This window comes from Malaclemys terrapin, chromosome 2 (assembly GCF_027887155.1).
Source record: "Malaclemys terrapin pileata isolate rMalTer1 chromosome 2, rMalTer1.hap1, whole genome shotgun sequence".
NCBI classification, from domain to species: domain Eukaryota; kingdom Metazoa; phylum Chordata; order Testudines; family Emydidae; genus Malaclemys; species Malaclemys terrapin.
Genome location: NC_071506.1, coordinates 132,078,512 through 132,106,426, shown reverse-complemented (window position 1 = coordinate 132,106,426; position 27,915 = coordinate 132,078,512). Strand labels below are relative to the sequence as shown.

The following is a 27,915-nucleotide window of genomic DNA, read 5'->3' as shown; positions in this document are numbered from 1 at the left end:
TGAACCTCAGCCGTATTCCTAATCAATATTTCCCAATCACAAAATCACAGCACAAACCTGACTAAAGGAAACCCCTCCAAGCATTATGCATTTTACAAGATAAATGTTTCAAACCCCACCTTTTATTTGACATGACAGTTTGTTAAAAACAACCCAAAACCCCAGCAAAAAACAAACAAAAAAGACATCCCCCCCCTCCCCCTCACATCTTTCTGAATTAATGAGTTACACAAAGGACCTTTAAAGGCACACTGTCAACTTTACATTTCCTCCCCCCCCCCCCTTTCAATTTGGTAAAAGCATGTTTTTAAAAAACTCAAAAACATTAGAAAAAATATTTCTACAATTACAAAACAAAATCCAATGCAGACAGTTGCTTTTAAACAAATAACAGTTCCCCTGCAGTGTTTGCAACCTAAACATTGCAGCACCATGCAATGGAAATCAACAAAGTCTGTTTTGCTTTAGATTACGGTCAGGTTCTTATACCTGGATCCTATAAATGACTGATTCTGCATGAGCAAGCCCTTATGAAACCCACTGGGCACTATGTGGTATGAGTTCCTCTCTGTGCTCCACTGAGGATGGGAATCTCTAATAGCCCAGCTGGAGTGACTCAGGCTTTTAGCTCTGGAGGTGTCATCTGTTTCAATCCCAGGTTTGTTGGGGTGGCTGTCACGCTGGGCCAACTGTAGCCTTGTTGACGTCAATATGGCTCTGGGCAGGCCCAGGGGAAGGCAGCTCTGATTGCAGATCAATTTCACATCACTTTCATTGTCTGATTCTGATTTCTGTTGTCCAAGTCTTGGCCGAATAACATAAATAACGATATGTTCTCTATATTTTGAAAAATTCTTTTCATCGCCTAAGGTGTTATTTGTAACAAGACACTAGTTTATTCACAACATATTACCTTGAAGCTGACTGAGTCCCTATAAAGATAAATACAATCAACGCTCCTGTGTTTACACTATTCTCAATGCAGTTACTCTCATGCCACTTGCTGTAATGAAAGTTGTGTCCATGTCTCAACCTTAAATATTCACTGCGCATCTGAGCTTTCAGGCTTGGGAGAGAGTTACTAACCAGACTTTGCCCTTGCTCTGGTGCTGATAGCAGCAGATCTCAGATTGCTTTATGAAGGTGGGTCAGTGTCATTAGGCCTGTTTGACAGAGGGAGAAGCTGAGGGACACAGAGGGGAAGAGACTTGCCCAAGGGCAAAACCCAGCCGTCTTGACTCCCTGCCCTGTGCTCGATCCACTAAACCACAGTGGGCACCTACAGTTGTTCCACAGCTCATTGGACTCTGATGTTTCAAAAAGAAGTGAATTGCCCATCTCTAAATGGCTACAAAAATTGTTGTCTCCTCTTAGCAGAGCCTGTGACCACTTTAAAAGCAGCTGCCACACTTCTCGGTCCCTGCTCATGTTCCTTCCCTTTCAGTTCCATCATGCAGGCTCCCAAGAACAGCTGGCCAGAGGCAGTGCAGCAGGGTAGCATCACACCTCCTGGCAGCCTCCTCCTCCCGTTTAGACTCCTGGGTGTATGGCCAGCGTACCCAGTTAGAAGCTCTCTTCTGATTTCAGACATGCCCAGCTGCACAATGCATGTAATGTTATCAAAGAGCTGCATCATTCCATCCCTGCACCATAAAACATCTGTGTCTATCTGGAAACCAAAAGTAGGGCTGATATCTCTATGGAGAAAGGTGTTTGCTGGGAAGAGGAGGGGAGGAGATCCATGAAAGACTTCAAAGGACTCAAGAACAGGTGGCTAGGTAGTCCAGAGCATCCTCTTTGTATCTCCACTTTCTTTAGGGTCTAACACCATGAGAAGCTGTTGTTCATGTTTGCTCTCATCTTTCATCCCATGTTTCAGGAGGCATTCAAGAGAACTGTCTTCTGAAGCACCAGCCTATGCAATTTGAAGCTGCAGGAAGGTTCCGTAAATAAAAACAAAGAAGCCATCTCGGCTCCACCTCTGTCACATCAACTGCAAGGAGGAGAGTGCTGGCGGCTAATGAGCTCGCAAGCCACTGCGGAATCGCTCCCTGGAAAATGGTACCAGATGGATTTGCTGCTGTGAAGAGTCCAGACCTGGTAATGCTGGGCAAGCCCTCCCCCACCCAGCCCGGTCCCCCTTTCCCCATTTCAGTGCCATTGCAGACAACCTATAAAAATCCAGTCAGTTTAAAAAAAAAAAGAGTTATTGTAACATTGATAACTATGGTAAAAAAAAGGAGAGATTCAGAGTTTATTCTGCATGATCCACATGCAGCATTAACGGTATATATATAGACGCACGGTCTGATATGTATATGTACAGTGCAATGTCTCCTGCCTTTGGGAACGCTCAGCGGGTGGAAGGGGCCGATTACATGGCAGACTTCATCTCCCATTCCTGAAAGAGACAGATGGAGAAAGGACAATTATTCCCATGTCCTGGGGGGGGAGAGGGTGCTAGGCGAGCCAGGCCATTCCCCCCGCACCCAGCGTGACTCTCCCTAGTAGAGGGGATGCCCCTCAGTACCTTTCTCTTCTGCAGAACCTTCCCCTTTTCAATGATGACCACGGAGGGCGCTCGCCTCAGGGCGCTCTTGGTGGAGGTGGTGCGTTTCAGCAGAGGTGTTAGGAAGGAACCCTGCGTACAAGGGTAGAGAGAAGAGGGGTGGGGGTGGGAGCCCCCTTTTGCCCTTCTTTCCAACCTGTCTTGGGGGTTAGCTGCCTATCCTGCACGGCCTGTGAACAGAGGCTCTAGGGCAGTGGTTCTCAACCTGTGGCCTGTGGGCCACTTGCGGCCCAATCAGCACAGAGCTGCAGCCCATGTGACATCCTCAGGGCCAAATAGGTTGAGAACCACTGCTCTAGGGCCATTCCAGCTCAGTCTCTGGTCAGATCTCTCCCTCTGTCTAGGGGCTCCCCTCCATATGGAATCACCTCCCCACCTTGTCTAAAGGCAAGAAAGAAAGACCTAAGCTAGACCTGACTTTCTCAAGGAACAGGAGAGACGCAGGAGAATAAGGAGAGGGAAAGAGGGAGAAGAGAAGTCGCTGGGGAAGGGATGGGAGAAGAGAAAGGCAGGAAGACCTAGGACAGCCCCTGCTGGTTTCTAGCCCCCAACTGTTCTGTCTCATGACTGCCCAGTGTCTGGCCCTCACCCATCCTGCTTCATCCTCCTTTACCTCGGAGCCTGCTGAGCTGGTGGCGGTGGCTATGTGGCCCTTCAGAGACTTGCCGATGGCTAGCAGGTTCATCTCCGAGCCGGCCTTCAGCCTGGTTTTCATCCGGCATGCCCTTTCCAGCTGCCCTACTTTCTCCTCCAGCTTGGGGAAGGCCCTCTTACCTGCAAGAAGGCAGATCGTGGGGCCATGTGAACCCACGTGGTAAGCTGAAGGCCCAATCCTGCCACCCCGACTCACTCTGGGTTACAGCCATGCCCCGAGAGTTGCAGGACACCTGTCATAACCATACAGCTAAGGGTAGCATAAAATCCCTCCTTTACCTGTAAGGGGTTTTATTACCCTGTAAAATTACCTTCCATCCTGATTTTACAGAGGTGCTTTTTTTACCTTTTTCTTTATAATAAAGTTCTTTTTTTAAGAACTTGACTGCTTTGAGTGTCCTAAAGATAAAGGGTCTGGTCTGTACTTTTTTTAAAGGCAATTGGTTAGTATATTATTCTGAAGCCTCCCCAGGAAAGGGGGTGAAGGGACTTGGGGGAATATTTTGGGGAAACAGAGACTTCCTCTTCCCTAGATGTTTGTCTAAATCACTTGGTGGTGGCAGCAATACCGTCCAAGGACAAAGAAAGGATTTGTGCCTTGGGGAAGTTTTAATCTAAGCTGTTAGAAATAGGCTTAAGGGGTCTTTCATGCGGGTCCCCACATCTCTACCCCAGAGTTCAGAGTGGGGAGGGAACCTTGACAACAACCATGGATCAACCCTCCCAGCCCTCTCCTGCACTGGGTAAGTCTTGCTGACCCCTGGCACAGGGGCAGGGGGTCAGCAACCTGCCTGAGGCTGTGCAGCCATCGTACCAATTAAGAAATCCAAGCTGTCTGGGGCGCCCTTCCTCTCGGGCTGCATCAGCGTCCGCTGAGACTGGAAAAAATCCCGGCTTTTCAGCTCCGGGACCACTTCTACCCACTGCTTGTTCGGAGACTTGCCCGGGCTGGCTGGAGGAGCAGCTGGAAGAGCATGGGAGAGAAAGGGGTCAAAGGCTGTGTGACCGTGAGCACTCAGAAAGGGATTCCCCCTCCGGGCATGCTGAACCAACCTAGAGACGGAGCTGCTCTGTGCCTGGGGCCAGGGGAATCCTGGACATGCCTAGGGCCCAGGGGGAGGAGCTGTTCTGTAACAGGCAGTGAGAAGCAGAGAGGCACTCCTCTACGCATGTGCCACCCTGAGACCCACTGGAGCCAGCCCGTCCCAGGGAGGCAGCGATACCCTCTCAGCACATGCCGTGGCAGACGTGGGAGCCGAGCAGTGCTGGGACACTGCCTCTTACCGAGATGGGGCCACGCTCGGCTTCTGTCGGACACAGAGTCTGCCCCCAGTGCAGCCATGTCCCTGCTGTGCTGGGAGAGGGAGCCTCCCTCACCTGTCTCCTCCGGAGCCCTGCTCTGGGGGTTGCTGAAGGCACTGTCGGGAAGGGCACACGGGAGTCTCTGCATCTGGTCTTGGGCGGCTCTGTCCAAGCTCAGCTGCTGCAAAGAGAAGCCAGTGAGGAGCCCGTGAACAAGCTGACCAGACACGCCAACCCAGATCCCCATGGGGGCAGCCAGGGTCGGCTCCAGGCACCAGCTTGTCAAGCAGGTGGTTGGGGTGGCCGCTCCGGAGAGGGGCGGCACGTCCAAGTATTCAGCGGCAATTCGGCGGACGGTCCCTCACTCCTCCTCGGAGTGAAGGACCTCCCGCCGAATTGCCGCCGCAGATCGCGATCACGTCTTTTTTTTTTTTTGGCCGCTGGAGCTGGCCCTGGAGGCAGCTCAGCCCATGGAGTTTCGCCAAGCTCCGCCAGCCAAGGGGCTGGCCCGCTTGCTAGAAACGCCTACAGATGCCGGACTACATGGAGGTTACCAGCTGGTGCAGTATATCCGAGTTGGAGTAGACAGGGCTGGGGTGTGTCGCCAGCGGGAGCTGCCCAAAGGGGTCGTCCATGTAAGTGTTGGGGGTCGGGAATCTTCGCAAGAGCAGGCCCCTGCAGGCAGAGCAAAGAGGAAGCCCTGTGATCCTGGGCAGCCATTGGGGGTGGGGATTTTCCTTGCTTAGCACCTGGGGCCCATGAGTGCTTCGAATTGGACGCAGCAGGGCCTGATGAGTGCTGCCTGGCTGCCCTATGAACGGTAACACCAGGGGTCACAACACGGGTTGTCCCCAATATGGCTAGCACATGCTTCGGTCATGCACTAGTTCTGTAACTGGGTCCCCATGGCAATGCCAGATGCAGAAGCAGCCAGGATCCTGGGCCCTGGGGACCTGTCCCAGGAAAGGAGAGAGAGGAGAAAGAGAGATCACTTGATTGTTACCTGTTAGGCACCTGGCATTGGCCACTGTCGGCAGACAGGATATTGGGCTGGATGGACCTTTGGTCTGACCCAGTGTGGCCGTTCTTATGTTCTTAAGGCACCCATGGGCAGCCAGGTCCCCTGCCTTAGCCAAGGGGGGAGGAGAATGGAAAGAAGGCTGAAGGAGGGAGGAAGCTGGGACAACCTGAAGATAGGGAATAGGGGGAGCTGCTCTGAAGAGGCACAGGGGTGCTGCAGGCTCCTTACCCCACAGGGGCAGAGCTGGGTCCATCTCCAGGGACTGAGGTTTCATACACAGAGGCTGGTTCTGCTCCCTTCTCCACCTGCAGGATCTTCAGCCAGACGTCCCTCTCTTCGTCTGAGTGGGTCTGCACCAGAGAAGGGGACAGGTGGGGCCAGAACCATTAGGGAGGGGCCACAGAGATGCCCTCCTCTGGGGAATGGCATCGGCTCGGCAGCCAGAAGGGCAGGAAAAGGACCAGGTACGACCGGGCAGAGCAGAGGGCCGGGGAACCAGGCCGGTTCTTTGCTGCATCTCTCCATGCACAGCACAATCGGCGCGGAGTGCGGCTCCCACGTCTGCGTGACCACAGCACCATCTGGAGCTCTAGGAAGGGAGGGGCAGATCCAGTTCCTACCATCCGTGGGATGCTGCCAGTGAGAGCTGCCCCCCTACCACCAGGCTAATGGTCTCTCTGCTACAGCTTGGCTGCGGGCCATGCCAGCACCATACAGGTTAGCACAGCTGCACCACGCACCTGCAGGATGGCGACCTCTCTGCCTTGCTGGCTGATGTGGATGTGATGGCGTTGGCCCACGTCGGCCCCCGGGGTCACATTGCTGCCCGCCAGCGGCACAGCGTACTCGGGGCTCTCAGTGCAGCTGGGGTCTCTGAACATCCGTAGGGCACCCTGCTCCACCCTGCACCACAGCTTCTGCCACTGGCCGTTCAGCAGCACATCCAGGAAACCTGCAGAGCGCCCCCAAGGCCTCTCGTTAAGAGACGCGCCTCCGCTGCCTCCTCCGCCATCGGGGAGAGGGCTCGGCACTGACCCACCTAGCACAAACTGTAGCTGATGCCTCCGCGGGCTGTGGGAAAGGAGCTCAGGAAAGCCTGGGGTGAGAGCACGGGCTCTGTGTGTAGTTACCCTCACAGCTCTGCCAATGCACCCAGCACCCCGGCTGTTCCACTCCTGGGTCACCTCCCCACTACCAGCCCTTAGAATCATAGAATATCAGGGTTGGAAGGGATGTCATCTAGTCCAACCCCCTGGTCAAAGCAGGACCAATCCCCTGACAGATTTTTGCCCCATCCCTAAAATGGCCTCCTCAAGGATTGAACTCACAACCCTGGGTTTAGCAGGCCAATGCTCAAACCACTGAGCTATCCCTCCCCCTTCTGCCAATGCACCCAGAACCCCAGCTGTTCCAGCCCTGGGTCACCTCCCCATCTTCACAAATGCACCCAGGACTCCGGGCTGTTCCAGCCCTGGGTCTCCTCCCCATCTGCACCAATGCACCCAGCACCCAGCCCTGGGTCACCTCCACCAATGCACCCATCACCCCAGCTGTTCCAGCCCCGGGTCACCTCCCCATCTCCCCCAATGCACCCAGCACCCTGGGCTGGTCCCGCAGACAGGATGGCTGGGCTAATTGATGCTGCACAGAGTGGTCAGGCTGGGCCATACCGCACCTCCCTTCTTTGGCTCTCCAGTTGGGATGCAGCCAGCTGTAGCTGGGCTGACCAGGGAGTTCTCCTCATCTGAGTCAGAGCCAAGCTGGGAACCTCTCACCTAAGAGAGACCACAGACAATGATCACTGAGGCGAGGGGAATGAATAAGCAGAGGGAATTTCAGGCTGAATATCAGAGATTTCCCCATGGGCAGACCTTGGAGATGTGGGGCAGCTCCCCAGGGAGGAGGAAGCCCCATCACATGGGACCATTCAAATGGCACGACATGCCATAGGGAACAACCCTGTACTGTCTGGTCTCACAAGGACATCTCCCTCAAATTTCATGGGTCAGGCTGTGCCCTCGGGCATGCCCCCCGAGCTATGGGCACGTCCCAGGGCAGGGTCCCTCCTCAAGGTTTACAACATTCCTGTGGGCAGCAGCAAGCAGGACTTGTTGTGGAAGGAGCTGCTCAGGACAGGATGGGATAGCAGGGACTGTGGGTCAGGATTCATAGATTCCAGGACTGGAAGGGACTTCGAGAGGTCATCAAGTCCAGTCCCCTGCCCTCATGGCAGGACCAAATACTGTCTAGACCATCCCTGATAGACATTTATCTAACCTACTCTTAAATACCTCCAGAAATGGAGATTCCACAACTTCCCTAGGCAGTTTATTCCAGTGTTTAACCACCCTGACAGTTAGGAACTTTTTCCTAATGTCCAACCTAAACCTCCCTTGCTGCAGTTTAAGCCCATTGCTTCTTGTTCTATCCTTAGAGGCTAAGGTGAACAAGTTTTCTCCCTCTTCCTTATGACACCCTTTTAGATACCTGAAAACTGCTATCATGTCCCCTCTCAGTCTTCTCTTTTCCAAACTAAACAAACCCAATTCTTTCAGCCTTCCTTCATAGGTCATGTTCTCAAGACCTTTAATCATTCTTGTTGCTCTTCTCTGGACCCTCTCCAATTTCTCCACATCTTTCTTGAAATGCGGTGCCCAGAACTGGACACAATACTCCAGGTGAGGCCTAACCAGCGCAGAGTAGAGCGGAAGAATGACTTCTCGTGTCTTGCTCACAACACACCTGTTAATACATCCCAGAATCACGTTTGCTTTTTTTGCAAAAGCATCACACTGTTGACTCATATTTAGCTTGTGGTCCACTATAACCCCTAGATCCCTTTCTGCCGTACTCCTTCCTAGACAGTCTCTTCCCATTCTGTATGTGTGAAATGGATTGTTCCTTCCTAAGTGGAGCACTTTGCATTTGTCTTTGTTAAACTTCAGCCTGTTTACCTCAGACCATTTCTCCAATTTGTCCAGATCATTTTGAATTATGACCCTGCCCTCCCAGTTTGGTATCATCTGCAAACTTAATAAGCGTACTTTCTATGCCAATATCTAAGTCGTTAATGAAGATATTGAACAGAGTCGGTCCCAAAATAGATCCCTGCGGAACCCCACTTGTTATGCCTTTCCAGCAGGATTGGGAACCATTAATAACAACTCTGAGTACGGTTATCCAGCCAGTTATGCACCCACCTTATAGTAGCCCCATCTAAATTGTATTTGCCTAGTTTATTGATAAGAATATCATGCGAGACCATATCAAATGCCTTACTAAAGTCTAGGTATACCACATCCACAGCTTCTCCCTTATCCACCAGTCTCATTATCCTATCAAAGAAAGCTATCAGATTGGTTTGACACGATTTGTTCTTTACAAATCCATGCTGGCTATTCACTATCACCTTACCACCTTCCAAGTGTTTGCAGATGATTTCCTTAATTACTTGCTCCATTATCTTCCCTGGCACAGAAGTTAAACTAACTGGTCTGTAGTTTCCTGAGTTGTTTTTATTTCCCTTTTTATAGATGGGCACTATATTTGCCCTTTTCCAGCCTTCTGGAATCTTTCCCGTCTCCCATGATTTTCCAAAGATAATAGCTAGAGGCTCAGATACCTCCTCTAGTAGCTCCTTGAGTATTCTAGGATGCATTTCATCAGGCCCTAGTGACTTGCAGGCATCTAACTTTTCTAAGTGATTTTTAACTTGTTCTTTTTTTATTTTATCCGCTAAACCTACCCCCTTCCCATTAGCATTCACTAGGTTAGGCATTCCTTCAGACTTCTTGGTGAAGACCAAAACAAAGAAGTCATTAAGCATCTCTGCCATTTCCAAGTTTCCTGTTACTGTATCTCCCTCCTCACTGAGCAATGGGCCTACCCTGTCTTTGGTCTTCCTCTTGCTTCTAATGTATTGATAAAAAGTCTTCTTGTTTCCCTTTATTCCTGTAGCTAGTTTGAGCTCATTTTGTGCCTTTGCCTTTCTAATCTTGCCCCTGCATTCCTGTGTTGTTTGCCTATATTCATCCTTTGTAATCTGTCCTAGTTTCCATTTTTTATATGCCTCCTTTTTATTTTTTAGATCATGCAAGATCTTGTGGTTAAGTCAAGGTGGTCTTTTGCCACATTTCCTATCTTTCCTAACCAGCAGAATAGCTTGCTTTTGGCCCTTAACAGTGTCCCTTTGAAAAACTGCCAACTCTCCTCAGTTGTTTTTCCCCTCAGTCTTGATTCCCATGGAACCTTACCTATCAGCTCTCTGAGCTTACCAAAATCTGCCTTCCTGAAATCCATTGTGTCTATTTTGCTGTACTCCCTTCTACCCTTCCTTAGAATTTCAAACTCTATGATTTCATGATCACTTTCATCCAAGCTGCCTTCTACTTTCAAATTCTCAATGAGTTCCTCCCTATTTGTTATTCCTGGGTTCTATTCCCTTCTCTGCCACTGACTCACTGTGTGACCTTGGTTAAGTCACTCTCCTGTGCCTTGGTTTCCCTGCTGGAACACAGGAACAACGATGCTAACTTGGGTGGGGAGAGGGGTATGAGAGCACTCCAGGATCCCCGGTAGCAGGGGCTAAAGATGGCTAAGGAACCTACTCACCTGGGGTGAGTTCCTGCCCTGCTCTGAGCTGGGCAATACTGGAGAGTTGTGGGCAGAAGGCCTGCTGAGAGGAGAGCTGCTCACCTCCTCAATCACCTGCAAGAAAGGGACAGCATTACAGCTATGGAAGGGGCAGCTGGGGGTCCCAGCCCCCCAGGAACAGCGGGAGCCCAGCCCCCTCACAGCAGAGTCATTTCCAAGGCAGGGAATGTGCTGCTGGGAGGGTCAGAGCCCCCATGGCTCCTGCAAACCCCTCTCTAATGCAAACTCCTTGTGGAACCCTGTGTGGGGACATACTGCAGCTTGGCAAGAAAGGGCACTGGCTTGCCCCACAGACAGCAACCTCCCCACGGCTCTGTGAGGTTTCCGGGAACAATTGTCAGCACCCAGCTTGGCCTGCAGGGGGAGCCAGGCCATAACTTATCTGCCAAGCCCCAGCTGACAGGACGGTGCCCGTCCCCACTTGCAGAGGGGAGTGGGCAGCGCAGGGCCCTGACAGGACAGTGCCTATCTCGTCCCGCAGAGGGGCGTGGGCAGCGCAGGGCCCTGACAGGACGGTGCCCGTCCTGTCCCGTCCCGCAGAGGGGAGTGGGCAGCGCAAGGCCCTGACAGGACGGTGCCCGTCCCGTCCTGCAGAGGGGAGTAGGCAGTGCAGACTCACCCAACATGTAGTCTCACCTCGAGAGGAGCTGTTCCCCCACCCACAGTCCACCTCAGGGGCTCCCAGGCAGTGGCAGAGGCCACTCTTGACCCTCCCCACTCCCATGGCCCCCCTCCATGCACAGCTCTGCCAGGGTGTAACACCTCCAAACCTTCCTCCAGTCCTCGGCCTGCTGGCGGCTCTGGAAGCCCATCACCAGCGTCTCTGCCGCTGCCCCCGTGATCTTCAGCACATGCTGCATCTTCTTGCTGCGCTTGGCCTTGTAGACAACGCGGCAGCCGCGCAGGTCCAGCTCCAGCACTGGCTGCAGGTCCTTGGCACACTTGTAGCACTGTGGCAGCACAGGGCAAAGGGCATGGCTCAGCCAAGGGGTGGGGACCGCAAGGGTCCGAATCTGGGGATAGCAGAGCTTGGAACTGGAACTTGCAACCCTGACCCTCCCCGTACAGGGTCTGCAGGTCTGTGGGTTTAGGGAGTCAGGGTTGGGGGATGGGGGTGCAGGGTCTGCAGGTTATGGGTCTGGCAGGTTCAGGGCACTGAATGCACTTCAGTTCACCTACCCTTTTACCATGCAGCTCTTCCCTGCACCCACATACACGTCCCTGCACTCTTCGCCCATCAGGCGCCTGTTGCCAAGGCTCTCCACGCCCCCCCGCCCCCCCCCCGGCACTGTCCCGCACACATCCCAGCCCACGCGGCCTCCACAGCAGGGGAAAGGCCGTGCCCAGGGAAGCTGTCTCCACCTGTGAGTGCTCCCGCCCCTCTCCATCCCACCCAATGCTCACCAGCAGGGCGTGTTCCCGGACGATGAAGAGCTGCTTGGCCCACTGCCCGAGCCAGCGTTTCCTCCAGAGGAAGCCGCAGAGTTGGGCCTCGGGGCGAGCAGGAGCCTCGGTGGTGGGTGGCCACTGGATGTAGTGCGCACGGTCCTTCACGCAGTCCTCGTCCTCGCCATACGACTCGTAGTGGCTGCTGTCTGTGTCCCCGCCGCCCGCTGCCCAGAGCAGAAGGGTGGCGCTGAGCAAGCGCCTGGCGAGAGTGGAGCTGCCTGTTGGCAAGGGGCTGCCCCAACAGTGCCAGGGGCCTCTGAGCTTGGAATGGGAAGCGCACCACGCCGCAGGAGCTGGGAGCCATGCAGGGAGCAGAGCGGGGCTTGGAGACCTTACAGTCCATGCCTATGCGGCCTAGATGGAAGAGGCAGCACAGCATGCAGGAGGCGTGCCACAAGCATGGAGGGTGCCACAAAAGGGAAGCAGCTGGAGGCATGCAAAGTGCGGCAGGGGTGCCCTGTGCAGATGTGCAGCAGGCATGGCACAGATGTTGGAGGAGGGGTCCCATGTGCATACATTGCAGCTGATGGGCCCTGGGCGACAGGCATGGCACAGACACATGAGGGGCAGCTTGTGTACACAGGCTGCAGCTGATATGTCCTGCCAGCTGCTCCCACCTCGTTTCAGAGAGGAAGGGGTGTAATGGGGCTCGTTACCTGGGCTCTTATGTCCCTTGGGGTTGATGGGCTCTGCCTCCTCGTAGGAGTCCTCAGCTGGCAGGCTAGGGAGGTGGGGCAGGATGCCCAACGGGTTTGTCTAGAAAGAGCAGGGAGAATTCAGCGCGACAGAGCCAGGGGAGGCAGTATCAGGGCATGGGGTGTCAGGGGGACTCTGCCTGCCAGTCCCCTGGGGGCTCAGGAGAGGTCTCAGGAGCTGTGCCCTCCCTTTGCATACTGAAGGGCAGGCTCAAGATACCCCCTTTCCTGGGCAGTTGCTCAATCTCCACCTCAGGAGCTCCCTCTCTCCCTGTTCCAGGCTGATGTGGGCTTGGAGCAAGCACGGATCCCCCCAGCATGCAATCGCCCTGCTCCTTGGCAGCACGTCTGCCAACTCGGGAGCCCTGCATCTGGACAGGACTGAGATGAAAGAGCCTTTGATGCCCGTGGCTCGGATTTCTGCTTCCTTCACAACTTAACTGCCCCTAAAGTGGCCTCTACGGTTAATCGGCCCCTGCTGCCTTCATGCTGTTTAGCTACCAAATTAACTGCTTCTGAAATCTGTCAGCGGCATCTCGCGCTCTGGCATAGGACGCCGCTCTTGTTCCTGCCAATTGCATCCCGGGGGGTGGTCCTCTCCCCCCTGCCACGGCTCCTGTTACCTCATCTGGAGCCCACATTTGCCTGCTTCCATCCACATCCGGAAGAGCAGTAGAATTCCGCTGGAGCTGCACGTCTGCTCAGAGCACGGGGAAATGCCATCTTGTCAACCAATCCCCCCGCCATGCAAGCAAGACAACATCCTGCTGCTTGCAACAGAGGTTGCACCACTCTATGGGAATGTACCAGGTCTCTGCTGCATGCAACGCATCTTCAGCCGCATGCAGCGGACAGCTTCCCCTGCTGCATCCAATGAAATGTGCCTCTCTTCATGCAAAGCAGTGCCTCCCGGGCAGCATGTGATGGAACATGCCCCTGCTGCATGCTGTGCAATGTACCATTCTCCACAAAAATTACACTTTGGCTTTGTTGCATGCAATGCAACACCTGCTGTTGGATGTAATGCAACGCATTCTCTTGCGCATGCAACAGACGGTGCTGCACTTCATGTAATATGTGTCCCTCCCCTGCAATGCAGCACACCCGCTTCTGCTACTTCATACCACGTGTCTCTTGCTCTCTGCAGTACAACAGATCCAATACTGCAAGCACTGCAACACATCCTCATATGCAAGAAAATGTGCCCCTGAGGTTCTGCCACTGGACACCTGAGCAGGTGGGAGTGGCAGGGAGGGAGGGAGTGGAGCCCTCTGCACATCCCAGTCTGGAAACTCCCAGTTTGTGCTGCCGACGCTCCTGTTCCTTTTCGGTTTCCCAATGATCTCATGGCCAAACCATCTGCTCTTGTTTGTGGAGGGGCCTGACAGCCCAGCAGCCGGGAAGCCCGGCTCCCTCTGCCACAGGCTGGGAGCCAAGGCGGGCCCTTCCCTAGGCCTCAGGCCGGGGCTGTGGGATAGGGAGGCCTCACTATGACCCCTGTATCCTGAGCTGCGCAAAGGATGGCAAGGGGTAGCTGGGAGCCAAGGGGCAAGAGAGAAAAAAAGACAGACCCCTGCCCCATCTCCTTCATGCAGGGCCTTTCCCCTACCCTTGGACAAAGCCCCCTGAGCCCTTTCCAACCCCAGCCCCTGACGCTGCCTCTAATTCCCCTCCTTCAGCCCATTTCCCCCACACTCGGCCAGTCACCCCAATCCCCAGCCACTGCCCCTAGAGACCCTGGGCTGGATTCTGAGCTCAGCTACACAGTCAGCCTGGAGTCCAAGAGCAGCAGGAGCAGGATCCGGTCGCTCTCATCTGTATCAAGAGGGTGCAATTGCAATCCACGCCCCTGCTTGTAGCCAGCACTGATGCGGTTATAGGGACAAATGGGGGGGTCACATGTGCCTCCCCACAGCCCCTGTTTCTGCCCATCTGGATTCTCCACCAGGGCTGGGGACTCTGCTCAGCCCCGGGGAGGCTCAGAGGAATGACACACACACACATCCCGGGCCCTGCTGGACATGCAGAGCTGGCAGGCTGCATGGGAACATTCCTCCCCACACTCCCTGCTCCGCTCTTTCTGTGCTGAACGGGCAGCAGGGCCATAGCCCAGGGACGTGCAGTGTTGCCTGGAATATGTGCCGGGTCTCCCTCTCCCACGTCCTGTCACAGCAACAGCCAGGGGCTGGGATGCTCCCGTGCCTGGGGCTGGCCTCCTAGGAGTGGGCACAGCAGGGCAGCCACAGTGTGACAGGCTCTCCCGCTGCCACACGCACTTAGCAGGTGCTAGGACCCTGCAAAGCGCTCATCCGCTGACTCCACCCTGGGCATCAGAGATAACAGAGATCTCTATCTCCCTCTCTTGGTGCTTCCTGACCTGGAGTGATTCAGACTTACCCCGCCTGAGGAGCACTGGCCATTGGCAGCGGGCAAGTCACACTCTCCCCTTCCCATCAGGTCTGGAGACGAGATTGCTGTTGAGAAAGGTAACAATTAAAATCATTTCAACTAGCCACTGGCGCCAGCTGCAGCCAGGAGCCCCCGGGTGCTGGAGCTGCTCTGCTCCAAACCTTCCAGGCCCAAGAATGGGCCAAAGATCCTCGAGAGAGCATGCGAGACCCGGTGTCTGGAGCTAGAGAAGCCGGATCCAGCTCTGTGGGAGCCGATGCAAGCTGGATCCAGCCCCAAAGCATTTGGGATCGTTCAGTCTGCGTCACTAATAGAGCCCAATTTGCAAACGTGGATTCCCTGAGCTGGGCACCCAAATCCCTCAGCCTGGCAGCTGAGTGGGCCTGGCCAGTAGCTGAGTACCCACAATGGCAGCTTGGGCCCACACTCAGTGCAGTTGCCGCTGTGGGGCACAGAGCTCCAGGCTCTCTATAGCAATGGGTAGCACTGAGACTCCCCTCAGAGGGGGTGAGCGTTCTCGCAGGCTGGGGCACCGGGCTACAGTGTTAGCACCTTCAAAGCCAAAGCAGAGAGTCCTGGCCACCATCCCATAGGCCGATGTTTCAAACATGCCCAGTACCTCTGGATGCCAAGCTTTGGGTATCTGCATGTGTCTCAAACGAGGGCAACTGAAATCACTGGCCAGTTTTGCATATTTGGCAGAAAATCTGAACCCGTTACTGGCCCCGACTCACCCGGCCTGATTCTGATCTCACATGTAGGGTGCTCATGTCTGCACTGCAGCTGTGTCACTGACAGCAGGGGCTGGCCCGACAGATATAATTAGGAACCCCCCCTCCTCTTCGTGCGACTCTTCTCACGCCCCCCACATGGTACCGACTCCACTGCTCACCTTGGCATGGGCTCAGGTCAGCCGGCGTTTGGAAGGCGCTGCTCCCAGAGGAGGGCGAGATGCAGCGCATGATCATGTACTCTGCGTCCTCTGCTGTGGGGAAAAAGGCAGATCAGGATTACAGGAGGTGACAGGACTAACGCCACAAACAAGTGGTGGATAAAAGCTCTGAGATCAGGCTGCTGCTCCGGATGGGGTCGGGTGACTCGGTGGGCAGGTGCTGGGGGATTCCAGACAATCCCGAATGAACCTTAAATTCTAGGGACCTGGACAGGGATCAGTCTGGAGACTGAGTCCAGCCATGGCTTGTTCATATTCACTATGCACCATTCTCCTTTGCCGAAAGCCGCTCCAGTCTGGGAGCTGGAGTGAACAGTTTGCAGACACCCCATCATCGGCTGATATAAAACGACTGGGCAAACCCGTAGGAATAACAGGGATGCTGGAAGAAGATCGGGGTCAGGCATAGCTAAGAAAAAGGGCTAAATGGAACCAGCTCTGGGCAGGCCCAAGGGGACAATCTCATTGGTAAGCAAAGTTACAGAGAGTGACAAACTGGATAACCAAAGATCCAGAGAGCTGGACTATGGTGAGCACCAAAGAAGTCATTTGACTGGCTGGCCCAGTTTCCAGGGATCATGGAGAGCCTGTGGTAGGGTGACCAGACAGCAAGTGTGAAAAATCAGGACAGGGTGTGAGGGGTAATAGGAACCCATATTTAAAAAAGCCCCAAATATTGGGACTGTCCCTATAAAATCGGGACATCTGGTCATCCTAGCCCGTGGAAATGGACAGGGCTGCAGGAACAAATCTGATCTGCTACAGAAAGGTTCCCTCTTGTGGAGTTATTAGGATACAGCCGCCCCCATGGGTCATTAGCACATCACCTGTCTCTGGATACCTATGCCCCAGCAGCAGGATACATACATGGAGGGCTCTGGAACCTGGAAAGTAGCTCAGCGATGGATTTCTTCTTGGCCTGAGCAATGTAGCTGAGGTTCTCTCGGTCCAGGATCAGCAGGAAGGACTCTAGGTCCAAAAGGAGCTTGTCTAGATCTGCAGGCAACACAGAAGGAAAAGGGCAGTTACTAGGGGAACCCCATTCTGTCACATCGCCCCCCACCGGGGGATCCTAAGAGAGCAGGGTGCTGAGTCAGCCGACCCCCTGGGAATGCCTTAGAGCCACCCAGCCGAGTGCCTGGAGCTCTGGGTGTCCGGGACAGGTCAACACACGACGGGCAAGACCCAGGGCCAGAGTTTCCGAGACTGGGGCAAGAGTCTTTCAACCTCAACAAGGAGCAGAGAAAATATCCCTTTGCCCTCCCCTGCTCTCTATATCCGGGCTGGCTCAGAACCGGCTCCTTGCGCCCACGGGCCATCTGGGGACGAACAGACTCATTGCTCCCATCTCCTGCACCTGACCCCAGCTCGCAGCACAATCCTGCCATTCAGAGGAGGACATAAGAGGTACCCAGAGCTGCTAGGGAAGGGGGGAGGGTGACCGAAGGGGGCGACAAGGAGAGAATAAGCAGCAGTGGGAGACTGAAGGCCCTTTATGTCCGCACTAAAAGAGCAGGCTTGTTTCGGGGACTGGGCTTCCAGGTTCTTTGAGAGGAGAGATGAATATGGGGTTTGACTGGCAGAAGGGTGAGTTTAACTCAGTGTTTCCTGTCAGAGAGCGATTGACCCAGAGGCTCCCCAGTGTGTCAGGGAGGGGGGTGGCAGCACTGGAGATGGAACTGGAGCGCCCCCTCGGGGAAGGCTGGCCAGGGCATGTCAAAGATGCAAAGGTGGCTGGAAAGTTCTCCGGTGACATCTCTCCTTTCAGTCCACTTCCCTGTTCTCCCTCGCCGGGCTAGCGATGCTGGGGAATGTCTCGGCATTGTCTCCCGGACTGCTGCCTGAACGAGGCCTCTTCACCCCTCCCTCGCCCGTGACCCCCTCTGTCAGACAGCGGGGCAATTGTGCCCCCAACCAGCGCTCAGAAGCCGCCGTGCCTTCACTGACATCCCACGCACCGAAGGGGGGGGAGGGAAAGGGAAGGAGGGGGCGATAATGTTGCACCAAACAGCACAGCTGATGAAGGCTGGTGTGTTCCCAATGCAATGCAGAGCATTTGCCCGCCGCCCCCTCGCATGGCTTGGAAAGAGGAATAAAAGCCCCCAATCAGCCCAGAACAAAGGCAAAGCCCAGGGAGAGCCTGCCTGTCCTGGGCCACAGCTAAGTGCTGTGGGGCCAGCCAGCAGCATCGTGGGTCACAGGCCTGGATTCACTTCCCATCCCTGGCTCCCTCTCTGTCAGCCTCTGGGGATAATGATAATTGGTATTTCCAAGGCACCTGGCACCACAAGAGGGATTCTGAATGGATCATTGTCCCCGCCCATGCTACGAGGGGGAAACTGAGGCACGGAGCATGGCAGTGATTTGCTCAGTGCTGGGCAGCAAGTAAGTGACAGAGCTGGGAATGCAGCCTATGCTCCCTGCCCTAGCCACTTGACAACACCCCCCAACTGAGCACAGAATAAACCCAGGAGTCCTGCCTCCCAGGCTCATGACCTCCAGACCATCTTTCCTCTCCAGAGGCCCTCCTTCCTCCCTCTACAGGCTTAGCCCAAGATGTTCACACTTTGGGGGCTTACAGATTGACACCGAAAGAAGCAGCTTGGTTTGCAGAGGGACTGAGCACCTGCAGCTACCACTGACGCCCGCAGAATTCGTGAGCACTCAGCACTCCTGAAAATCTAGAACTTCGGGGATTCCGATCAAACAGAACCTAGACGCAAACCACCCCTTGCGTTTGGTTTGCTAATCCCTGCCTGGCTTTGCCCTGTGTCCAGAAGCAATCCCTTGTTCCAGACAGCGTGGCACTGGTATGGCAGACCCAGAAAGGAGTTGTGGGTTTGACCCAAACCCTTGAAATCTGCCCTTCGCCCGGTGATGGCTCCGTGGATTCCTACACCTCGGCAAAGCCATGTTCGAATCCCAGCTCGGGTCACAAGCACAACGAGTTGGGCGAGCCTGGTCCCCAACAGGCGTTCAGCATTCTCATTTAAGAGATGCAAAGTGTTACCTGGGCCATAAATGGTGGAAGGGGCCCTCCAGATTCTAGCCCCAAACAGGAGCTGTGTCTGCTCTATGTCCCAGCAGCAGTTTCCTGCATTCAAGAAACATACGGTGGAGGAGGGGCTTCTTCCCCCTTCCTCAGTCAGTTTACAACCCCACCCCCACCATCCCCATCAGTTTTCCCAGGAATGACACCGAGCAGAGGGCACAGCATGGGGAGACATGCAGGAGACACCCAGGTCACAGCTTGCCCACCACCTGAACTCTGCTGCAGAGGCCTGGAATCGCCAGCGGAACCCCAGAGCCTGGCCCTGCTCCACTTCTCGACCAGCCAAATTTCCTCCCAGGGTGGAGACCTGGGCGGTGCTGCCAGCTTTCCTCACGCTCCCTTCCAGCCCCCAGAAGCTCCCTCGTCCCCATAGAGAGGGGGTAACACAGACTCCCCGCCTTTTGCTTCCCCACTGCCAGGCTGCTCCTCACCCGCCCTGCCAGGCTGCTCTTCCCTCCTCTCCGCCATGCATCTGGAAATGTTTTGCGTCTCCCTTCTCGGCACCACTCCGGACGGCTCCAGGCTCCACTCCCCGCTCCCAGCTGTGATAAAATGTTGCAGGCCCGCTGACGAAACCCACTGATTCTTGGCCTGGGGCCCAGGCGGCCTTTTCCTCGTCCCCCCAGCACCGATGTTCCCTCATTGGTTCCCCCGAACGCAAAGCTGCAATTTGCTGCCTGGAACAGTTGCAATGTTGGGAATGCTTCACCGAGCCCATTCTGCCCAGCCATGGCAAGCCTGCTCTAAAGGCCCCACCCCAGGCCCCCTCAACCTCCCACCCTGACCCTACCCAAAGAGGGCATCCTCCACCCCCCAGTGAACCTCCCTGCCCCCCGGGGGGGTGGGACAGGGCTGAGACCAGGCCCATTTTGACTTCATTCCTTGGAACCCCCTCACGGCGGTGACGAGCCACAAGGCAGCCCATGGGCCCTGCTCCCCATGGGGAGATGGTGCCTGCTGCTCTCTGGACACCTCACCACTGTAGGGAACTGCCACGTCATAGGGCCTGTTGGGAGGGCAGTGTGGGCAGAGCTGTTCTAACCTCAGCTCGGTGTCCCCAGGCCCGGGGGAGCAGGGGCAGGATTTAAGATGGCTCCCCATGGCACTTCCCTGATGAGTCTCTGGATGGATCACGGTCAACAGCTCCCCCAGATTCTCCACCCCCCCCAGCTGGCATTCTCACAACCATGAGAGGGGCCCCATCCCCTGGGGGAGCAACAAGACTCTGCCAAGTCCCTGGGAGGCGGGGGGGGCAGAGAGGCTCCACAAGGCTCCTGGTATGTGAGTATGCAGGGGCAGCTCCATCCCTCTTCCCCAGATCCTTACGCAGATAGTCATTTATCTGATTAATGAGGAAACATACGTCCCAGGCACACAGCACAGCATCCCCAGCACATCATCCCCCCAGGGCACATCGTCTGCGCCCCCCCAGGTACACTACACCCCTGGACACACAGCACAGTGCCCCCAGACACACCATGCCCTCCCCGGGCACACAGCCCAATGTACCCCTTTCTGCACACACAAGTTCCCAAACACACACACCTGTTCTCTCAGTGCATCTCCCAAAACACACAACCCAAGCCCTCCTCCCAGCACACACACAGCTCAAACACATCTCACTCCTACCCCTCAGCACCTCCGCCACACCAAAGCACGCAGCCCAGCCTTCCCCCAGCAGCACCACGTTGCCCAGCCCAACGGGCCCACATCCCCCTCTCCCAATCACAGTGCAGCTGGCAGGGGATGCAATCCCAGCCCACCTGCGAGAGAAGGCCTGGAACCACCCGCCCTGGGGCAGATGCTTAGCCCCTCAGTTTGCCCCTTGCTCCTCTACACATTTGAACACACAGACAGGCTCCTAATGGCTCTATGTGCCCGGTCCTGGGAGGTCACGCCATGGGAGCCAGTCACAAGGGCCATTGAGGGGAGAGATTGCATTGCATTCCTCCTTTGCCCTGGCCTGGCACAATGGGAGGTGGGGGAGGAAGTTTCTCATCAGCTGCAAGTCTATCTGATATAAGCAGCCTGCCCCGCTGCCTGGGACGGGGCTACAGATGAAGTGCCATCCTTACCCTCCAGCTGGGGAGGGTCAGGTCGGCGGCTTCTCGAGTCGTATTGACAGATCCGTGTTGTTTTCCGATGACACTCCCCTTTCACCTCTGTTCTAGCATGCCAGCACCATGGACACGTGGCTCTCTCCTCCGTCTTCCTCACCTACTCGGCTAGGGAATCACTCAAGTCTCTTAGCCCCCAGTCTGGCCAGCCTCTCCTGCTACCACCCGCCCTGGTAGGACAGCGCCGACTCACACCCAACACTGCCTTTCACAACAATGGACGGAATCTACCGGGGCTCACAGTTCATCCAAGCAGGAAACAGGGAAGGGTTGTTCCCCATGGGCCGTTCTTCGGCCAGTCCCAATGGGCTCCCACCACGTCCTTTGGGGACTATTCTACAGCCTTGCAGGGTACGGCTGCACTGAAGCTGGAGGTGTGATTCCCAGCGTGGGCAGACATACACGGCAGTAGCTGGGAGCTAGTGCACTACAAACAGCCGTGCAGCCCTGGCAGCATGGGCAGTGGGATCGGCTAGACGCCCTAATACCTACCTACAATCTTGCATGGGACTGGACTCAAGCAGCTAGCTCGTGCCACTGCAGCAGCACTGCTTCTTTTAGTGTGCTGGCTCAAGCAACACTAGCACATGCCCGGGTACGCGAGCTAGAAAATGACGACTCGGGCTGCAGTGTGGATATACCCAGAGATCTCGCTCTTAGGCAACATCTCCTGCTCTTTCCTTTGCCCTTTTCCAATTTCCCTCAACTTTAACATTCTCGAGCAGCAGATCGGGTTGCAGTGTTGGATGGGGAGTGGCCACTGCCCCCAAACATTTCCATGGGGGCAGCTAAACAAATATGAATGTGCCCAGCACTGATGCACTCACACATCGGCTAGCAGCTGGAGCTATATTGGTTAGGATCTAATGCATAATCCAGCCAGTGGGCACGCCAGACCCGGTGGTTTGAGAAGTGAACACAGTGCGCACCATCAGACCCATGGCAAGCCGTGTGGTCAGTAAGTGGCGTGAGGAAACGTCCTGGCTTCTTCACAGGATGGTCAAGCAGAGGAGAGGGCTGGGAAAGGTGCCCAAACTCCGTGTGTTGCAAGGATGTTGGAAAGACTGATACGGAGCTGCCAAGTGCGCAGAAGCAAGACAGCCCCCGCTCCCCTCCCACCTCCCCAGTCCTGGCTCATAAAACAGAAGGGTTTACTGTGCTTTATTCCCACACCCCGCACCCTGTAGTTCTGAAGGCTGCAGACCTGTTGTCTCACGTTCCCCCGGGGCAAGAAAAGCCAAGGTCATATTTCATCATGGGATTCCAGTTTCAGATTCGGCCACGCCGGTCAAGAACACAGAACTGTGTCTGTCCCTCCCCGCTTCCCCCTTCCCACCACCCTGCTTCCTAATCCACAGATTGGACCACAAATCCATTTGGCTGGAATCCTTCCTTGCTGCTGAACCGGCCCCTCCATCCAGGATGATGGACTCACCTCCCTGCCCAGCCCATCTAGGTCAGTATCCCCACCCCCCTGCTACTCCTGATCAGACCAGTGGGTCCAGCCTGGTCCCCACAGCTCTCTGCTGCGCTGGGTCAGACCAATAGGCCCACCAAGCCCCAGGCTCTGGGGATCAGACCAGTGGGCCCATCTAGTCCCACAACCTGCCTGTTGCAGAGGCCAACAGCTGATGATTCAGAAGAAGGTGAAATCCTCCCCACACATGGACCAGACTCATGCCGTGCGACTCCTGGGGAAGGCCTGACTGCATCCAGGGGAGAGAGCAAATGTTGAAGCACCTTGTAAATGGCTGGGGATGCAGCAGAGCGGTAGATGGCCCAGGTCCTTGGAGCGGCATCAGGGTGGTTTGAGGGGGAGCAAGCACCTGGCTGAGGTGAGCCTGGTTCTCAGCACTGCAAGGAATCTTGTGCTGGCAGAGGTGGGGATTTCAGCTCCCTGCCTGTCCTTTGCACAAACCTACTGGGTGGAAAACGACCAGCGAGCGGCTCAGAGACTGGGTGAAGGGAAGAGGAGAGCGAAGCGGCCAGCGACATGGCAAGGGAGGGTGGGTGGGCGGATGTGGGAAACGGAACAAAGGAAGAGAGAGAGGTGGGCAGTCAGCCAGCACAGGGGCTGCTGGGCTCCCCCAGGGGGTGGCGGCTGAGTGATGCATGATTCCTCTTCTCCGGCCCACTCTCTATGCAGCTTGGGCTCACTTCTCTTCATAGAATCATAGAATATCAGAGTTGGAAGGGACCTCAAGAGGTCATCTAGTCCAACCCCCTGCTCAAAGCAGGACCAATTCCCAGCTAAATCATCCCAGCCAGGGCTTTGTCAAGCCGGGCCTTAAAAACCTTCAAGGAAGGAGACTCCACCACCTCCCTAGGTAACGCATTCCAGTGTTTCACCACCCTCCTAGTGAAATAGTTTTTCCTGATATCCAACCTGGACCTCCCCCACTGCAACTTGAGACCATTGCTCCTTGTTCTGTCATCTGCCACCACTGAGAACAGCCGAGCTCCATCCTCTTTGGAACCCCCCTTCAGGTAGTTGAAGGCTGCTATCAAATCCCCCCTCATTCTTCTCTTCTGGAGACTAAACAATCCCAGTTCTCTCAGCCTCTCCTCATAAGTCATGTGCTCCAGACCCCTAATCATTTTTGTTGCCCTCCGCTGGACTCTTTCCAATTTTTCCACATCCTTCATATACCATCCTTTCCTTTGGCGCCACCCCCTTGCATTCCCAGAGCCCCAGCATCCTACCTGGGCCCCATCTGCAACTCAAGGGAGCAAAACGCTCTGACATTGCTCAGCAATCCTGCAGCCTGGGTCAGTCTGGGGTTCAACAGGAGCTTGGCCTCATCCATCCTGTCCCCAGCTGGTGCTCCCGTGCCTTCCTCCCAGCCTGCCTGACCCCTGGATCTCCCCCAGGCTTGGGCCTCTGCACCATCAGTGGTCAGTGCATGCACCTGCCACAGGGGGTGCTGCAGAGCCATGCAGGGCCCTGGGACAAAGAGAGAGATGCTCAGAGGAGAGGGAGGGATTTGGGACAGGGGCGCAAGGGCAGGCAGGGAGCATGTGCAAACTGTCACTGCCTGCAGGAGAGAAAACATCTGGGAGGGAGATGGGTTTAGCAAAGCAGGAGGGGATCCAAACATCTGGACTTCCCTAGAAACGGGGCGGGGGGGTAATGACTAATTCCCTGCACCTCATCCAGGGGCAGCAGGGCATGGGGGCACTGGGAAGCGGGGTGGGGGGGTTGTTTTCTGGAAATCAAGAAGGGAGAACTCAGGCGAGGGAGACATCCCTGTGCACAGCACAAGCAGAGCCAGCATGCTCCTCCAGCGCAGATCCAGGGAGCCCCGGGAAGGGAATCCAGCCCACCTCTGCCAGGCCAGGCAGGGGGCCCTGTGCACTGAGCACTCCCTGCTGCTCCCCTCTGGTCTCCCCCTCTCCTCATTTCCCTCTTTCCTCCCCCCACCCCAGCAGAGTCTGCATTCCTCTGTGATGACATCCCCTCCACTCCCAGCACCGCTCCTCTTCCCCCCCACCCCTGCCCAGGGGCCACATCTCCTCTCAACTCTCACCTTGTACCTGCTCGTGCCTTATCCCCCAGCTCCCCAGAACCCCGCACCCAGCCCACTGGCACCCACAGCTACGAGCAAGAAGCCCAGCTCTAACAGGATCTGCCCTACCATTAAATCTCCTCCCCCCAGCCCCCCCACACGTCAATGATGGTCTGTCACAAGCTCATTCAGGGGCTCACCCGCCGCCTGGCACCCAGAGAGCAACGCGCTTCAGGAACACATGACATGGGGGCTGGGGGAGGAAGCCACCCAACGTGCAAGGGATGAGTCAGAGCATTTAGTGCCCACGGGCCTGTGGGAAGCAGCACTCCTCCTCTGTAATGTCAGCAACGGGAGAGCTCTGTGCACGCGCGCACTGCATTTCATGTGGGTTTAGTACGATGGACTTGTGTGTGTGTGTGCATGAGATCATGTGCATCCCGTGCTTTGTCGCACATGTATGCGTGCACAAAGGTGTGTGTGCGCCCATGTGAGCTCACTCGCTTCGTCACACATACCTGCAGGTTTGTGTGCTTGCGTGTGCACAGGTGGCTGTCTAAATGACAGGGTGTGCACGTGGCTGTGTCTACACGCCTACGAGCGTGTGTGTCTACAGACGTGTGCTCACGCTTGTGTGTCAGCGTGCCTGTGCTGGTGTGAGAGTCGTTCCCTGGCGCTGAAAGCCTGGCTGCTGCAATCCAAGGGGTCTCCGACTCGCCCCTGACAACGCGCCATCTACAAACATCCCAGGCCAAGTAAATGCTACAGAGATTGAAAACAGCTGCCTTGGTTTCCATGGACAGAATGAGCAGTTGAAGGTAAACGCATCTGCCCCCATTCCTGTCTCCTCCCGCAATAGCTGCTGTCTGCAGCAACGTACCCTGTCCGGGTCCCCATGCCCCAATCCCATGTCTAGCAGGCCCCTTACTGGGAACTGTAGGAGCAACTTTCACAGCGGCCCAAAGAACAGGAACTGCCATGGAGCTGGGGAAGTCTAGACAGTGCAGGGAAAGGCACATGGAAAATCCAGCTCCTCCACCAGCCCATTCCTAACACCTCGTTCCCCTGCTGCTGTCAGCGATGGCTGGGTCACGGTCCATTCAGAGGCTCCAGATGATGTGCCCTGAAGGCGTGCGCCCGTGTTCGGGGGAGGTGGGTGCTGAGCTCCCCAGGGAAAGGGCTCATGCCATAGACCCCGGTGTGCTGCCTGAGGCTTCCATCACCCAGCTCCAGAGTGCCCATGGGACCAGCCCCAAGCACTTCCTCTTTAAAGTAGTGCAAAAGCCAGAGTCACCGAACTCAGCCAGATGTTGGCGGAGGGATACAGTCTTCCAGCAATGCTAACAGGAGAAGGAATGAAGCCCACTCATTTATGCAAAGGCTTCACTGTCATCTTGTCGTTGTCCCTACTCCCCACCCTGCATACACACACACACACACAGGTCTGTTCATCTGTGTGTCACCATCTCAGATTGGGAATTCCTTGGAGCAGATGCTGGTTTTATATAGCATATTTGTGCAGCACCTAGCACACTGGGGCCTGATCCTTGACTGAGACCTCTATTATTATTTACATGACAGTACCGCCCGGAGGCCTCAAGTGAAATCAAGGCCCCACTCTGCTAAGCACGTAGTAAGAGACAACCCCTGCTTTAAAGAGCTCACAATCCAAGACGGACAATGGGTGGGAGGGGAAACAGAGGCAGAGAGAGAGGAAGCGACTTGCCCAAGGTCATCCAGCAGATTACTGGCAGAGTCAGAGATAGAATCCAGGAGTCCTGGCTCCCAGTCTGACGCCCCATCTGCTCGACCGCACTGCCAAATAATAATAGCCTGAGTTTCAGAGGGAGACAAAACTTGGCTAAGTGGGATGGGACAGGGGCTGGCTTTCAGGTGAGCCCCAAGGGCACGTATAAAATCAGGATGCTAAACACTTGCTAAAAGTGTGCCCTGTTGCAAGGAAACACACAAACACCCTGCACGCTACAGATCTCAGCGTCCCAGGCACCAGCGCAGGTCTGTTGTCACCAACAGATTGGCCAGTTCCCTATGCAGGGCTCTCTTTTAGCCAGATCCCTCCATGGGCACAGGGGTATATCAGAGCCCCTTGGGACCGAGCCAGCACGGTCATGGCAACCTTTGGACAGCCCAGAGATGTCGGAATGCAGCAATCCCCCATCTGCGGTGCATTCCCAGCACCAGCAGGGGGGTGGAGAAAAGGTGAAGGAAGACTGGGATGTATCTGAGATGCCAGTGTTTTAAGGCCATTCAGCAGCTAGTGCTTGATCTCGATACCTTTCCCCCCCAGTCACCTTTAGGGACTGGGAAAGCTGCCAGGAATTCAGATGCAAGGCTTAGAGCTGGGTGCACAAAGCAGACAGAACCACCCCCATCAGGGGCTTCTGTCAGTCCTTTAAAGGGAGATCAGCCGGGATCGGGATGTGACTCCCACCTCCCCCCGGATAAAGTCTCCTCCTGCACGATCACCCCCTATGCAGCAGAAGCCAGGGATGGGGAAACAACCACTTCTGCAGGGATTTCATCTCAGCCCCGACATCCCATTCTGACACCCAGCGCTGCTGTGGGGAGCTCAGCACCTGGATGTGAGACCGTGAGGCCCTCTGTATCCCATGCCAGAATGACCCCATTCCCAGGGAAGTCGCTTCCCTCCAATCCCAGGTTCTCCTAATTTGATCTCTGCTTCCTGAGCCATCTCAGCGGCTCAGGGCCTGGACTCCAGATTTCTGAGCTGTGTTGGCCAACTGCAAGATGACTCATACCACGAAGGGATAAGGGAGGACGATTGCAGAGAAGACATGGCAGTTCTGGAATTCCCTCTCTGGACAGCGTGTTCCCAAGCGGCAGAGAGAAGGGCTCTTCCAGGCATGGGTCACAGCCCTCACCCCTGGAGATCCCCGGCCTCCCAACCAAATACCCCAGAGCAGAGAACCGCCCAGGAGTGCTTTCGAATGAGCCCACTCTGCAAGATAGAGGCGGCACCAATGGCACATTGGCACCGCTACACATATGTCAATGCCTGGCTCCCGGGCAACACGCAACGCACGCTCAACCACCTGGAAAAGGAACACGCCAGCCGCTGTCTAACCACACCGGCGGCGGTGGCAGGCACATGCCAGCCATGGGGCTGGCGCAATTTGTCGAGCGAGGGGCGCTGACAGCCATTGAACCAAACCCTGGATATGATGGGAACCGCTTCAAGCCAGGGAGTGTGGCAGCCCCCACCCCAGCACCCCTCGTTCCAGCACCTATGGGTGCCAGAGAGCACAGGCAGAGGTGCTGAGTTCAACTCTCACCCACTGGCACCCGCCCACCCCGGTTACCGCCAGCCCCGCTCCGCGGAGGGGTTCCCAGCCCCGGGGGCTGGCAAGGGGAGCGCTACCTTTCTGCTTCTCCATGGCGCCGGCTGCAAGGGGGGCGCTGGGGCAGGCTCCGGCGCGGGCCGCTCACATAGCGCCGGGCGCCCTCTCCTCCGCGGGCGCCGGAGCCGGGGAAGCCGGGCGCACAGGAGCGGCGCA

The 27,915-nt window shown here is 55.7% G+C and overlaps 1 protein-coding gene across 9 annotated transcripts; it reads right to left on the bottom strand.

Moving 5' to 3' along the window:
* Positions 1–209: 209 nt before the first annotated feature.
* Positions 210–27,915, bottom strand: LOC128832995 (actin filament-associated protein 1-like 2). Of its 9 annotated transcripts, XR_008444093.1 has the most exons (18): positions 19,188–19,272; positions 16,572–16,700; positions 15,645–15,737; positions 14,741–14,817; positions 12,305–12,404; positions 11,604–11,812; positions 10,970–11,149; positions 10,158–10,253; positions 7,222–7,321; positions 6,287–6,498; positions 5,775–5,896; positions 5,080–5,200; positions 4,601–4,706; positions 4,038–4,187; positions 3,183–3,343; positions 2,531–2,641; positions 2,305–2,401; positions 210–2,051 (listed from the first exon to the last, which is right to left on the bottom strand). XR_008444093.1 is itself a non-coding variant. In XM_054020792.1 (17 exons), exons 1-17 carry the CDS (start codon positions 19,222–19,224, stop codon positions 2,375–2,377), a joined length of 2,031 nt encoding a protein of 676 aa, XP_053876767.1. In that variant the 5' UTR covers positions 19,225–19,272; the 3' UTR covers positions 210–2,374. The 9 variants fall into 9 exon arrangements, 8 of the variants coding, with proteins under 8 accessions (XP_053876767.1, XP_053876769.1, XP_053876766.1 ...); XM_054020792.1 differs by having other exon boundaries at positions 210–2,401; XM_054020794.1 differs by lacking the exon at positions 2,531–2,641 and having other exon boundaries at positions 210–2,401.

Coding starts and splice junctions, on each gene's coding strand:
- LOC128832995 (XM_054020789.1), bottom strand. CDS start 19,224: ATGGCGGAGAGGAGGGAAGAGCAGCCTGGCAGGGCGG. Junction 15,738..16,571: donor CAGGTTCCAGAGCCCTCCAT/GTATGTATCCTG, acceptor TTTTCCCCACAG/CAGAGGACGCAGAGTACATG. Junction 4,188..4,600: donor CAGGGCTCCGGAGGAGACAG/GTGAGGGAGGCT, acceptor ATGCTCTTCCAG/CTGCTCCTCCAGCCAGCCCG.